At 37.4% G+C, this 14385-nt stretch overlaps 1 protein-coding gene across 1 annotated transcript in view; it reads left to right on the top strand.

The window, feature by feature from the left end:
* Positions 1–14385, top strand: part of LOC121423357 (WD repeat-containing protein 90-like) — a 62181-nt gene that overhangs the window by 24014 nt on the left and 23782 nt on the right. Inside the window, exons 11-23 of the mRNA XM_041618712.1 lie at positions 536–681; positions 1492–1549; positions 1996–2114; positions 5128–5289; positions 6136–6257; positions 7444–7560; positions 7889–8124; positions 9006–9145; positions 9790–10051; positions 10583–10750; positions 11777–11905; positions 12542–12672; positions 14217–14248. Of these exons, the coding sequence (XP_041474646.1) occupies positions 536–681; positions 1492–1549; positions 1996–2114; positions 5128–5289; positions 6136–6257; positions 7444–7560; positions 7889–8124; positions 9006–9145; positions 9790–10051; positions 10583–10750; positions 11777–11905; positions 12542–12672; positions 14217–14248 (1822 nt within the window). The remainder of the gene's footprint in view (positions 1–535; positions 682–1491; positions 1550–1995; positions 2115–5127; positions 5290–6135; positions 6258–7443; positions 7561–7888; positions 8125–9005; positions 9146–9789; positions 10052–10582; positions 10751–11776; positions 11906–12541; positions 12673–14216; positions 14249–14385) is intronic.

Below are 14385 nucleotides of genomic sequence, written 5' to 3' on the forward strand. Positions count from 1 at the left end.
AAATTTGTATAATAATAATAATAATGGGGTTTTATTTCAAGACTGTTCGCAGCAAGAGCTGAATTGTACAGAACTTTCACATAAAAACAATATAAAACATAACAGTATCAAAATAGAATTATACATACACAAAGCATGAAAAAATATACAATCATTAATACTTTGGCGGTTAATATGAATCATCAGAATATTTTCAAATAATTGTAAAGACTTTAAGTAATTGCAGAAGTTTCAAAATTTGCGTAAGATATAGTATACAAGAGAGCGAAATGGAAGGATTTACGATAAAGTGAATTGGATTGGATAAATTTTACTGTAGAGGATATTGAGATTTTGATTTAGTGACGTATTCAAAGTATAAGGAGATTGAGAAGTGGAAATTATCCATTGAGTAAATAATTGGAATAATGTTTTATATTAGTATTACTATAACAATAACGACGATAAGAATAAAGATTAAAATATTTTTTAGAATACCGTTACTTATTTATTTTCCATATCCCAATCCTGGTATGACTGGCTCCATTCCCAACAGGTGTCGTGCTTGGCATTGAGCAGCAGCGGAACTCTCCTAGCGTCGGGCCAGACAGGGCAGCAAGCTGTGGTGAGGGTGTGGCACTATCAGTCCGGAGAGGGGCTAGCCATGTTTAAGGCCCACACGCACTCTATCTTCACCCTAAGGTTGGTACACGTATGCTGTAGAAGTGGTCCACAACATTCGTAACAACATTTTCTGTAGGGGTGGGGGGATTTTCTTCATAACACTCAGGGGTTTGAGAGTTCAGATTTTTATCTGATTTCAGATTTTTTTTGTTTTGATTTCAGCTTATTTTTGGCTTTCCTCTGTGCAAAAATATGAGAGGTCTTTCTTTTTCAGACTTTTTCATCACTCTAGCTTTTTTAAGCTTTTTTTGTGACCACTCACACCCCTGAACACTTTTTTATTTAAAAAATGACAAAATTCTGTGACGAAATTGCCTTTTGTTTATCAAGTCACCATTTTCTAGCTCGTAAATAAACAAGAAAACAAAATATTCATATTCCATGAATAAACTTTAGGGGAAGCAGGTTACATGGATGAGGATTCAAAAAGAGGCCTTTATTTCTCTGCTCTTGTATATACTTGATATATGTATTTGTAAGTAGATTAAAAATAAGAAATACTCCATCCCCCAAACTTACAAAAAGACAAAAATGATTGTATAAAATTTCATTATTCATGTGAGTGATTGGAATCTTAACCAAGGTTACATTTTTGAAAGGTCATCATAACTTTGTACATTTATATGGACCTTGTTCATGAAATTTCATCATAAGGGTAATCAAGTATTACTGAACTCTCTGCCTGAGTTTCAGGTCACATGACCAAGGTCAAAGATCATTTTACTTAGAGAGACCATGTTGGGGAAATCATTGTGTAATGCAAGGGAGATTACCAGAGGTGCCCCTCTTGCTTTTCTTTCCACCCCTTGTCTTCCTCTCCATTTATAGCTTTTCAGGTAACGGAACCAGTCTTTGTGGAGTTGGGAAAGATGGACATGGCAAAAATGTAAGTTACAAATTCACAAGGCTATGGGTGGCATTCGCTTGTAACATTTTTTTATAATTGTGAACTTTGCATTCAGTTGTTTAGTAACAATTTAAATCAATGAATAAAGGATTTCCAACTTAAGCTGATTGCCAGTTGTGCGTAACTAAAGGTCTTTGGTTGGAATCCAACCCAAACAGAATACTGAAGCATGCATTATTCTTGTTATTCAATTACTAATACCATTATTATTATCTTTTTTGACATCACCTTTGCCTAGGAAGACAAACTAAGTCTCCGTGATCCAGGGGTCTCTCCCATTGTAACTAATCAGGGGACAGTAAATAACTGAGTTACTGAGATTTTGCCCCCGGGTATACATGTAGGTGATGTTAATACTTAAAAAAGAAGATTTATGTTTGACTTATTAAGTTAATATTTATTCACTTTTCACTCCTTGATTTCAGATGGTTGTTGTGTGGAACACGTCCCGGGCTCATCGTCGAGGTGACGTGCCTGTCATCGCCAAGGCCCATACCGATGTAGATATCGTCCGCATGAGAGTCTCACCGTATGATGAAACAAAGTAGGTTCATTCTAATGTCTTCTTGGCATATCCATAAAGGCCACCGCACACCTTACGACCCGACTGGTCCCCGACTGGCTTGCGACTAAGTGAGGGGAGATGAATCGCAAGGTAGTCATAAGCCTCGACACCGCACACCTTGCGATCCGACTACCATGCTGTCTGCGACTCACGCATGCGCTTTTTACTTTTAGCCATAGCAACTGATAAAATGTGCTTACTACTGCGTAAGCACGTTGTTTATCTTATACGCGTCGTTTAACTCTGCAATCTGATTGGCTGGAAGTTGGATTGAGCTTGCGATTCAGTCAAAAAGATTCAACATGCCAAATCATTTCGATTTTCCTTGCGACTTGTCTCTGACCGCTCTGCAACTCAAAGCTGACAAGAGCTGTGATGTCACATTTCCCCTCACACAGTCGCAAGCCAGTCACCAACCAGTCGGGTCGTACGGTGTACGGTGGCCTTAAGATATAGACATGCAACCTTGATAAGTGAATGGTTCTCCTCTGTTGTCTAGTTCATATGCAAGGCTATCATGGCTTGAGCAGTTCGTAAAAAAAAAACTTAAATTCCATATTTTATTGTTCAAAATAGACACCTGAAATGAAATACTCCGAAAAATTTGTTTTGCCCAATTGATCGTGGCCCGGCAGCCGTTGTGCAGCGACAGATCGACGGGACTCTATCCCTTTAATTATTGAACGCCAAACAGCGACAATAAGAAGAGATACTACAATCACAATTGTTGAATAAGTGCCTACCATTTATTATAGGAACATCATGATTTGACACGGTGCTTCAAAGAGGGCAATTGTTTACATTATTCTCAACACGTGAACCGCCACAAGCTGGCGCTATAACACTCACATACAAGGTCGTAATTACAAATACTGGCGCAGGGTAGCAGCAACTCCCATCTTTTAACATCTTTGGTCTGACGCAGCCGGGGCTTGAACCCCGACCTCCCAGTCGTGAGACGGACGCTCTACCAACTGAGCCAACACACCAGTTCGTAAAGTGAAGTGGATTTTAATTTTTTTTTTCTTATTTTCAAACTTTCCCCAGCTCCCACATCAACAGTTGTTTTATGATATATTAAAGATAAATACCAGGGGCCCATTGCATAAAACTTTTTACTTGAGAAAACTCAGGTTGTTTTTACCCAAGTTTTTGCCCTGTGTTAAAGTCAATGGCAGAAATCAAACTAATCTTGGTTTTCAGTTTTTATCAGAGTTTTCTCAGGTAAAAAGTTTTATGCAACAGGCTTCAGGGGCCCGTTGCATGAAACTTTTTACCTGAGTAAACTCAGGTTGGTTTTTACCAGAGTTTTTGCCCTGTGTTAAAGTCAACGGCAGAAATCAAACTAACCTTAGTTTTCAGTTTTTACCAGAGTTTTCTCAGGTAAAAAGTTTTATGCAACAGGCCCCAGTGTGGAAACGATTTGAAACTGAGTTCAAACAGAATCCATTAAAATGACCAGCCAAGTGTTTGTATGTATGAATACAAAATATGTGCCAAACGACTCTCGGTAAATATGTGCATTGCAGAGAAATGAGCAAAATAAGCACTGAATTCCATAAAATGTTGGGTATTTTTCCAAGTAGTATTAATACACTCCCACATATGCCTTTTTGTGTCAGTGATCATCAGAATTATCATTTCACCTAATATTTACTGATTTCACAAAAATGTTCCAGATCTAGATCTATGATAATATTGTGGCAATTAGCCTTGATTTTAAAGGCTTCCTCATGAAATAATTGTTTGATGCAACTACTTTCTTTTATCTTTAATATACTTCTTAACAGTCCATCCTGTCGGTTATTTTCACTGACAAATCTCAGTGCTCTGAGCCAATCAGCTGCAAGGATTTCAGTAGCTTATAACACCTGTCAGTGAAAGTCACTATTTGTTTCATGTATTGCTCCCTACCTTAATGAATTACTACAAATATCCAAACATTCATCATTTAACTTATATTAATTTTGCTTCTACTTATTAAAGTTTGATCATTTATTATACAGTATGTGTGCTTAAAATATCCAGGTTTAACAATATATTAGACCACTTTAATCAGTTCTTTGCTAGTGACCTTGCAAATACTTGTCATAATGTATTATCATCTATATATAGTGTTGTAGCGATACATTAAAAACACATATTTTGGTCTGCATCAATTGCCTGTGCAGTATGAGAGCGTATCCCTAGAATAACCGAAATCTGAAGATTATCCTGTAGGCTCCTGTACAAAATTTGCTGTTGAGTATGAGACCATATTCAACAGTATAGTGCACACGCGCGAATACATGAAATATACAATATACATCTTACAACAATGAAAGCAATGTGATGCGCAGCATAGAGCACAATGACACTCACTGATGTCATGATGAACTACACGTAAGTCGCATGTCAACGACAAAATTGATCCTAATAAAGCGATGATGCCATAATGTGATAACTGATATGACTTGTTCAATCAAATTTCTCCCTCTTTTTTTTTTGGGGGGGGGTGGGATAAGATGATAATGCTTATATTGAATGACTTTATTCCATTGAATACCAGAAATATTCCACTTGTTACGGCCAATATTCCACCCATTTGCAATTCATTGAATATTTGCCCAAACTCTTGGAATATTTCTGGTATTCCATTTAGAGCCATCCAATATGGGATATACTCTTGACTCGGGCTTAATCTAAACTCTGGTCTAAATGTGGTTTAACTATGGATAGCCAGTTTTGACAGGTATCTCTCAATTTGTCAGCTCATTTGGAACTCAAATCTATCCTAACTTATTTGGAGTAAACACTGAAATAGTTATCTTCATCTTCAAAATATGAGGTATGAGCCAAGTTGAGACAGAAAACATATAGTGAAAATGCAATTTGAAATTTTGGGCTTCCAATTATTTTCACTCAGAGGGCCTATCAAATTTAAACCAGACTTTGGAATGTGAGCCTTTGAGATAATTGTAATTGTCATTTCATGAATCGCTCTCCTCGATAGAATGATATCCTGTGGTAGAGACAATGTAAGGGTTTGGCGAGTAAGGAATGGCAGTCTTCGCTCTGCCCCTGTTAATCTTGGACAGGTGACGGTCGCTGAGTTTACCGATGTCTGCTTTGAAGCGCCCTCTACGCCGGGAATGGAACCAGCAGACAAAGTCGCGTAAGTTCATGAGGGTGGACTTTGTTGAGAGCATTGTTTCATTTTATTTTACCTTATTCCTCATTTCTTTCATTGATATATGTCTGGTTTGGAGAATAAATGTTGTATGATTTTTTCCTGATATTTTATTTTTTTACATTCTAATAAACTCCAGTTGGAGCAATTTTCTTGGCTACATTGCAAAGAAAATCATTATATGGACTATAAATTTTTCAAAATATGATGGAATGAAAAATAATTTTCTTAAATGTATTGCAAGGAATGTCATAAAGACTGCATGAAATTTCCAAATGTGACATTTTGAAAAATATTATAGTAATGATTTTTAAAAATATATTTTAAGGAACATTGTAAGGACTGGGAATTTTCCAAAATGTGACATTTTGAAACATATCATTGTAAACATAGTTAGTATAGATTTCATAATATTGTCAGACTCCAGCATTGATTAAACTCATTGGCCCGTATTCCGAAGTTGGGTTTAACTTAAACTCAGGTTTAAAGTTGTGGTTTAAGTATGGGAAGCCAAAAGTATCAAAATTTTAATTAAGTTGTATGTTTCTTATGTTGACTGTGCTCTTTCCTGATTCATCGATGGTGAAGACAATCATCTATCTATACTTCTTACACAGTTATGAATGATTTAAGAGCCGAAGGAGCTGAAGTATATCTGTCCTGTAAGTGATTATGTAACGATTGGCTGTCCATACTTAAACCACAACTTTAAACCTGAGTTTAAAACCCGACTTCAGAATACGGGCCATTATATGCCATGAAATCCTGTTTGTAATTCTCTGTTTCTGATTCTTGTTTCATATTCCCTATTGCATCATTCTTTTTTTGTAGGTATGCATGTACAAGGTCTGGGCATATATTTGAGGTAGACTATGCAAGGGTTTGCGTAGCTCATATCAGACGATTACTCCCTGTTGGCAAGCATGTCAAAGAAAAAGGAACATTTCGAACAGGTATTTGTCACATCCGTTAAAATTTGGTAAACATCTTAAAGGGGAAGTTCACCCTGACAAAAAGTTTATTGTAAAAATAGCAGAAAAAATAATGAAAAATATTGCCGAAGGTTTGAGAAAAATTCATCAAATAATTAAAAAGTTATTAGAATTTCAATTATTTGATTTGTGACGTCATATGCGAGCAGCATTCCTACATAGCGAATGGTAAAAAATCAATGAAATGTCATTTTCTCAGAAAATTGAAAATGGTTTTCACTGTAACTTTTGTATATCAATAGACAAATCTTTTCACACCCGATCATGAAAAGAAAATAAAATTAAGTCAGGAACCATACAAAATTTGAATTTCATACATTTTATATTACATAACACATGGGGCAGCTGCTCGTTTATGACGTCACAAATCCAGAATTTTAAACTCTAATAACTTTCTTACTCTTTAACGGATTTTCCTCAAACCTTCACCAATAATTTTTACTATTTTTTCTGCTCTTTTTACAACAAAGTTTTCTTTAGGGTGAATTTCCCCTTTAAAGTGAGCTATATAACACTTCATGCTTCAATAGGATGTTATACATGTATAATGGAGCCATAAAATTTCACATCAGACATGCATGTATGTGTTTTGTTAGATATGAACATATGTTACTGATCAGAATTGCCAGATGTTCTTTCGCTTATCCGTTGAAGTGTTATAGAAAGGACTATAGAAAACAAACTTGATAGGGTGGATTTCGGTTATGAATGGACTTTTATATTGAAGGTAAACTGGTTGCATCCGAAAATACATGTAAATTGTTAAGGAATTGAGCAAATTTTGCACAGAATTATAAAAACTATAAATAATATCTGCCAAACGATTTTTCAGGAAGATGTGTAATTTGAGTAATGAGCAAATTAAGATCAGAAAAATTACTGAAAAATGCCCTTATGTTTATATTGTGGTCCTACATTCTGTTTCCTGTGTTAGCTACTCCAGTTAAAGCATGTGGTAATGAAATGAATGAAAATTTATAGCATTAATAATTTCAATTAACATTTTTTTTTGTTTTAAATAAGCATTCTGATGTATGTTTGATTCTATACCAGAACTCAAACATAGTCTGTCTCTATATCTTCTCTCTTTCTCTTTTTATGTCTCTCCCTCTCTTTCTGTCTCTCTGTCTGTCTCTCTGTTGTGTAGGTGCGGGTATAGCTATCAATGCTATGTCAGTGAACAGTGCCTTCTGTGTGACGGGGTCAGAAGATGGTGTCCTGCGGATCTGGCCCTTGGACTTCAAGAGTGTCTTCATGGAAGCAGGTGACGAAAAGTTGTTCTTAAATTCCTAGATGTGTGTTGTAGTATATAGCACATCAGTGCATTGGTCAGATCACGCTCATGGGATACATGCTTATGTGCTTGTGTTTATTCATTTCATTCAAATTATGTCAAATTCTCATTAAAAACATCTAAAATCCATTTCAAATTTGAAGAAGAATAGTGGAGAAAGTGCATACATCATGTACAGGCAAGTCAGGATCTGATGAGCGACATACTGATATAACTGTAAAGCACTTGAGAGACGTTGTTTTGATGTATCAAGCACTATACAGAAGTTAAATATCATCAATATCATGTGCTCCTACAGAACATGAGGGTCCAGTCACAGCCGTCTCTATATCCCCCGATGGCCTTCGCATCCTGGCCGGCACTGCCACCGGTAACTTTGGTGTCCTTGATGTCTCCTCTCGCAAGTACACTACGCTGATGAGATCCCACGTCTCCAGCATCCTGGCAGTTGCTCTAGATCCCCTGAGGAGGCAGATGGCTACCGTCTCTGAGGACCACACCATCAGGATCTGGGATCTTGATACTCTGCAACAGGTTAGTGTAGTATGATTATATGATTGTACTGCTAAATAACAATGAGATCCCATGTCTCCAGCATCCTGGCAGTTGCTCTAGATCCCCTGCGGAGGCAGATGGCTACCGTCTCTGAGGACCACACCATCAGGATCTGGGATCTTGATACTCTGCGACAGGTTGATGTAGTATGGTTATTTGATTGTTCTGCTAAACAAAGATGAGATCCCACGTCTCTAGCATCCTGGCAGTGGCTCTAGATCCCCTGAGGAGGCAGATGGCTACCGTCTGTAATGACCACACCATCAGGATCTGGGATCTTGATACTCTGCAACAGGTTGGTGTAGTATGGTTATTTGATTGTACTGCTAAGTGAAAATAGACAACATCTCTCCAGCATCCTGGCAGTGGCTCTAGATCCCCTACGAAGACAGATGGCTACCGTCTCTGAGGACCACACCATCATAGCTATCAAGATCATAATTGCATGTTCAAATCATGAAGTAAAATTGGAGTTTTTAATCACTGTGATAATTTCTTGAGATCAATGCAAATGCATTATGTCACAATATACCTTATGCATAATTATCACCTGATCTCATAGTACCAATCCCCTTGGAGGAGATATAGATATGTGTAAAGGTATTTGTCATTTGTCTGCCAGTTACCAATGCATGCAAGGCAACGGCATCAGTCTCTAAGATGGCAGCGCAATGACATCAATGCATAATGTCTCCAAGGGACCTCTTAATGAGGAGGAATGCCTTACCAAATGTCACTAGCGCACCAAGTGGTATTCCAAACCAGGTCATCGGATTGCAACACCCTTGCTCTGCCAACTGAGCTATCACGCCTCATTATCGTAGACATGCACATTCAGAATCTTATCTTTACTCTTTCAGCTGTATGACTTCCATGCCCCTAAGGACACCCCCTGTACCATTGCCTACCATCCATCCCTCTACTGCGTTGCCTGTGGGTTCGACAACGGTTTGGTTCGCATCTTCAGTATCTCATCGACCAGTCTCGTTGCAGAGCTGAGGCAAGTTAGCTCCCCCTCCCCCCCCCCCCAAAAAAGAGGGTTTTGTTTGCCATTGCAGGGGAAACATGATGATTACTTTTTGTTGTTTTCTGTGTGTGTGTGTTGTTTGAACCTTTTTTTTTTAAGTCCCTTCACATTGTTCCTTGAAAGCCTTGCTGGTAAGTTGCGGGCAATCAGCCAACTGTCAAAGGGTTATAACACACAAACATTTTTTTTCCTTTTGCCTTGTGTTCAACGTGGCATGTTCTGTAGAATACATTAGATGAGATATATGTTTAAACAAGGTTTCAATAATTTAAGTATCACTGCTGTGTTATACAATGTAAAATCTATAGATGTTGCAGCTCGATTTAGGGCATTATGAACCATATATATTACATGTAGTATTGTTATTATTATTATTATTATAAACTACTGCAAATCCTTGCATGTCATGGCTAAGAGCAAATTCAATATTCTCCATGAAACACCCCCCCCCCTCCTCGATTCCGTTTATGCTCTTTATTTAACTTCAGCTGCGCATTATACCTTGAGAATCTATCAAGTTCCGAGCACTGGATTGTTGATTTATTGTTAATGTGTTCAATTTGGTTCTTTGGATCATGTGTTTAATTGTGTTTTTTAAACCGAATTTAAACTTGTAGTGACCTCAAGGGAAAGGTCACCGGGTTGCTGTACTCTCCGGACGATCGCCACCTCTACTCTGCCTCCTCACTGGGCATGCTGGCCCTGTACGACGTATCGGACGACAGCTACAGCACCATAAGGATTCTGGGTAATATGGTTGCCAAGGGTGATGCGTACTGTCCCAGCGCTCTGTCCCTTAGTCCTGATGGGAGGAGGCTAGCGTTTGTTGGACCGTCAGAATTCACCGTCACTGTCGCTGATGCCAGAACACTTGATGAGGTAAAATATCCTGTCAATGTGGAACAGATTACAGTTTGCATTCTTTTTTGTGGTGTGTGTGTGTGAGTGAAAATGTATCCATGTGACAAATTTAGTTTCTTTGCAAGTTGATACATTTGTCATAACTAAAATCTACTACTGTGTTTACCTGGCTTGGCCCGAGAGTTTAATCAAGTGAAAATTCCATGGATACCCTTGGAAGCTATTGAACCTGCTTTCAAAAACTACTGAAATTGTGCCATCGATTGACTGATATTAGGTTGGAGATATTATTCAGAGCTTTCTCTTGTTTGCAAATTTATGAAACAGGGTCCTCTAGCTTTTTTTTCAAAAGAAATATGATTTTGACTAAAACTGATAATTTTATGCGACAAATGTATTCCAATTATGAAGCAGACTATTTAATTGCCCTTCACTGTCAAGACCATGGCATGATGTATTACATTATAATTTAAATAACAATGGTACTATCTTTTCTTTCTGTCTATCACGTCTTCTTTTGTTGCTCATCCTTTCTTCAACCACGCAAAGGTGCTTAGAATCGATATCTCGTCGATAACAGCCGACAGAGAAACGTCCGGTCTCGACATGGCCCGACGTGTTCACTTCCCTCCGGCCAAGACCAAGCAGCTCCTTGTTGCTACGTCAGAAAATAACCTGCTGAGGCTGGATGCCAACAATGGAAGGCTGATTAATAAGGTGAGTGGGATGAGAAAACAAGAAAAGAAAAACGGGCTGTTATAGATTTGAAGCTCATCAGAACTTGGGCAATTACAAAAATTAATCATAGTAAATTAAGAGGCTTTTATAGGAGGAGATTATAATTTGTTTAACAAATTTTCGGCATTACTCCTATTTGTTTAAGATCAGTATGCTCGATCTGTAATGAAAATCATAAGATCAGTATGCTCGATCTGTATGAAAATCATAAGATCAGTATGCTCGATCTGTATGAAAATCAAGTCAGAAAGAAGAGGATCGGGGGTATTTGAATTCCAGTTCATCGTGGCTTAACCGTAAATCAGAATAGCCTGGTGGTTGAGTCGCTGCCCGGAAAGCAGTAGATGGCAGGTTCGAATCCCACTGGTTCCAATTTTTTCTGACTTATGATTTTCATACAGATCGAGCATACTGATCTTATGATTTTCATTACAGATCGAGCATACTGATCTTAAACAAATAGGAGTAATGCCGAAAATTTGGCAATTACAAAAATTAATCAACCTTTTTGTAGGTCTGACCCCCATATTATCCTTTACGACTTCACTTCATGAGTTGGTCAAGTATTGATAATTTATCATCATGAGAACATGTTCATTGATATGTCAATAGAAAATGTATGAATTTATGATAATGATCATAAGATGCATCATGTTTTATTTTGCTCAATGCAATGTATACCTTAACTATTACCCTAGCAATCGTGTGGCTACCATGATAAGTCACTTGAATGTTCAAGAAATTCTTTCCTGCCAAATACCAACTACCCCCAGATTGAGAGTGGCAAACATATATAAACACCTTGTCAAAGGATGCGATTGCTGCAGTGAGACTTGAACCCAGGACCTTGTTCAAAGTCTGGGGACTTATCCACAGAGCCACAACACCTATTACTGCACATCAAAATTGATATCACTGAATTTGATCCAAATGATGTCATGAAACTGATGGTTTGTGAAGTACTGTGCTTCTCAAATTCATTTTATATTCTGTGTCTTTATGCAGGTTTCCAGTATTCATCGGTCTGGCTTGACTGGTTTAGATGTGTGTGAAGACTGCAGACACATGGCTACAGCGGGTGACAAGGTTATCAAGGTGTGGGACTACCACATGAGGTTGGATCTTAATTTTCAGGTAAATTTTAAAATGATATTTTTGATACTCCCCCTCTTTTTCACTTTCAAAGTCTCGATCTGATGATTTTTTAAAGTGAGAGAGGAAGTCATGCTGTATAAATGTGTTCTTTACTGGGAGTATTTCAAATAGTCAGTGATTTTTACTGGCAGATGTTATAAGCTACTGAAATCCGTGTATCTGATTGGCTCAGAGCAAATTTGCTAGTGAAAATCACCAAGTTACAAGTTGCTTTATGAAACACTCCCAAGGTCTTATTCTTGTGTGAGTCAGTGCCATCAAGGCTTTGTGTCCAACCTGAGGTTTCATAATGAAAGAATTAAAAAACATTCATTTTCCCTATTAATCTTTTCTTTCCTATATTTTCTTATAATTTTCATACATGTATATATATATTTTTTAGCTTAATGTGGAAATTTTGTGATATATGTGGAGAATCTTTACAATGGTTATTAATGATTATCATGCAGATATTGTTGTTATTATTCTAATAAAATGTACATGTATCGAAGCAGTAATGCATCATAGTATGTACTGCACAAAGGACTGTTGTCACTATCATTTTCTTTTTCATTATACTTTCAACTTAATCAGTGTTTGTTTTGTGTGTGTGTGAACTCTACCTTATCCATACAGGTTTTCATTGGTCATTCAGATGTGATTAGACAGGTCCTGTTCACACCGGATGGAATGAACGTTGTCTCTGTGGGGGATGCTATCTTCATCTGGGATTTCTATGGTAGTAATCAAGTGCCATCGACTCTCAGGTATGCTCTGGAGGCCTTTCACAAAAATATAAGTTGAATAAAAGTCCTGCTAAAATAGACATGTTGAGAAAAACTGGCTGAATTTGGTATATGTTGAAGGGAAATTGAATATAAAAGCAAGTTAAGCATATGAAATGCTTTAAAACCAAGCTGATTTCTTGAAATGAGCTGTAGAAAGGACCCCAGTTTTCTTTCCTGGTTTTGGGAAGAATTGGTTGCAATGCTCCGGTGACATCACAAGAGGCAAGCAATTTTGAATACTATTAGTCATTTCATTGAAGAAATCTTGAAAAAGAAATCTGACTCTAGGCCCTTGAGGAACATAATGAGATAATTAAAATATTATTGTAAGAGTTTGTTCCTGAAATGTATAATTTGTGAGTGAGGGCCTGCCTGGCTTGACATCACATCAGCCGGTTGTAATTTGCCGTAGTGTCTTGTGGATTACACGATAAAAACAAGTATAAAAACATTTGCAAATGTACAAAAATAATTGGTATAAATAACATATTGAACTCGTGGTATCATTACATACATTCTGGGAGGTAAATGTATGAAGTCGTAAATATACTGTAATTTTTAGCTTATGCCGTGGCGTCCGTCGTCTGTCGTCAGCTCTGAATACACAGCCTACATGTACATTGATTTGTGACCTGAAGGTCCGACATTAAAGCAGCAAATTTGAAATGAGCTAGTCTTTTATGAAGATCCACTGGTTGATCCAAGTTTCAATCAGGGTCTGTGCCTGCAGACTACTGTGCTTTAATGTCGAGATGTGGTCATTGGCAAAGTTTAATGACACATTCTTCTCAACCAACAATTTAACCTGGGGGCCATTTCATAAAGCTGCGCTTAAGTAAAGAGCAACTTTAAGAACGACTGGTGACACGTGCATAACCATCACCAGTGAACATTTTGGTGTATAATATTTACCACAAGAAAGGATCACCAATCGTTCTTAAAGTTGCTCTTAACTTACGAACAGCTTCATGAAACACCCACCTGGTTAATTTCTGCTTACCGGTAAGTGGCAGTTGGATGTTAGCAGAAAAAACCCTGATACATGGCAGCTGCCTGCTCTGTTCCTTGAACATTAGCCTACTGTGTCTGAATCTTCAAGTGGCTCTTCAGTACTGACATTTTTGTTGTGAGTTTCCTGGTACACTGTAGCATTGGGCGTACATCCTTTCTGTAGAGACGGAGAAATTTGCCATTTCTCTCACGACTGATCTAATTGCAAATATATTTTTTTTCTTCCCTGTCTCTTCCTTTTATAAAAAATGGTGTTCACTGCAGCTTAGTCATTAAAACCTTATTTGGGTATGTTAGGATCACAGAGGAGTCATATTTTAAGTTATATTTGTTTTATGATTATGAATTCTGATAATTTTCTTACAAAGAATCATGTAAATTATTGTTTTTTGTATTGATATACCTCATTTGTCCTTAAAATACAAACATCCATGTTCTTCTTTTACTTCATTGGAGTTTCCCAAATTGTAACATATATATATATATATTAATTTTGGTTGTTTTTGTTACAGTGAAACAGTTACTGGCGCTCTGAAAGCATCAAGTAAGTACATCTAATGTAGATTACGTGTCTCCTCAAGGTCCGATATAATCTCTTGCAGTTGATATTTTGTCATAGGAAGCTACTTGGACATTCTCAATACTATATCTTTTAGTCTTGCATGCATCTAGGGGTGTGTT

Source organism: Lytechinus variegatus, chromosome 10, assembly GCF_018143015.1.
Source record: "Lytechinus variegatus isolate NC3 chromosome 10, Lvar_3.0, whole genome shotgun sequence".
Classification (NCBI taxonomy): Eukaryota; Metazoa; Echinodermata; class Echinoidea; order Temnopleuroida; family Toxopneustidae; genus Lytechinus; species Lytechinus variegatus.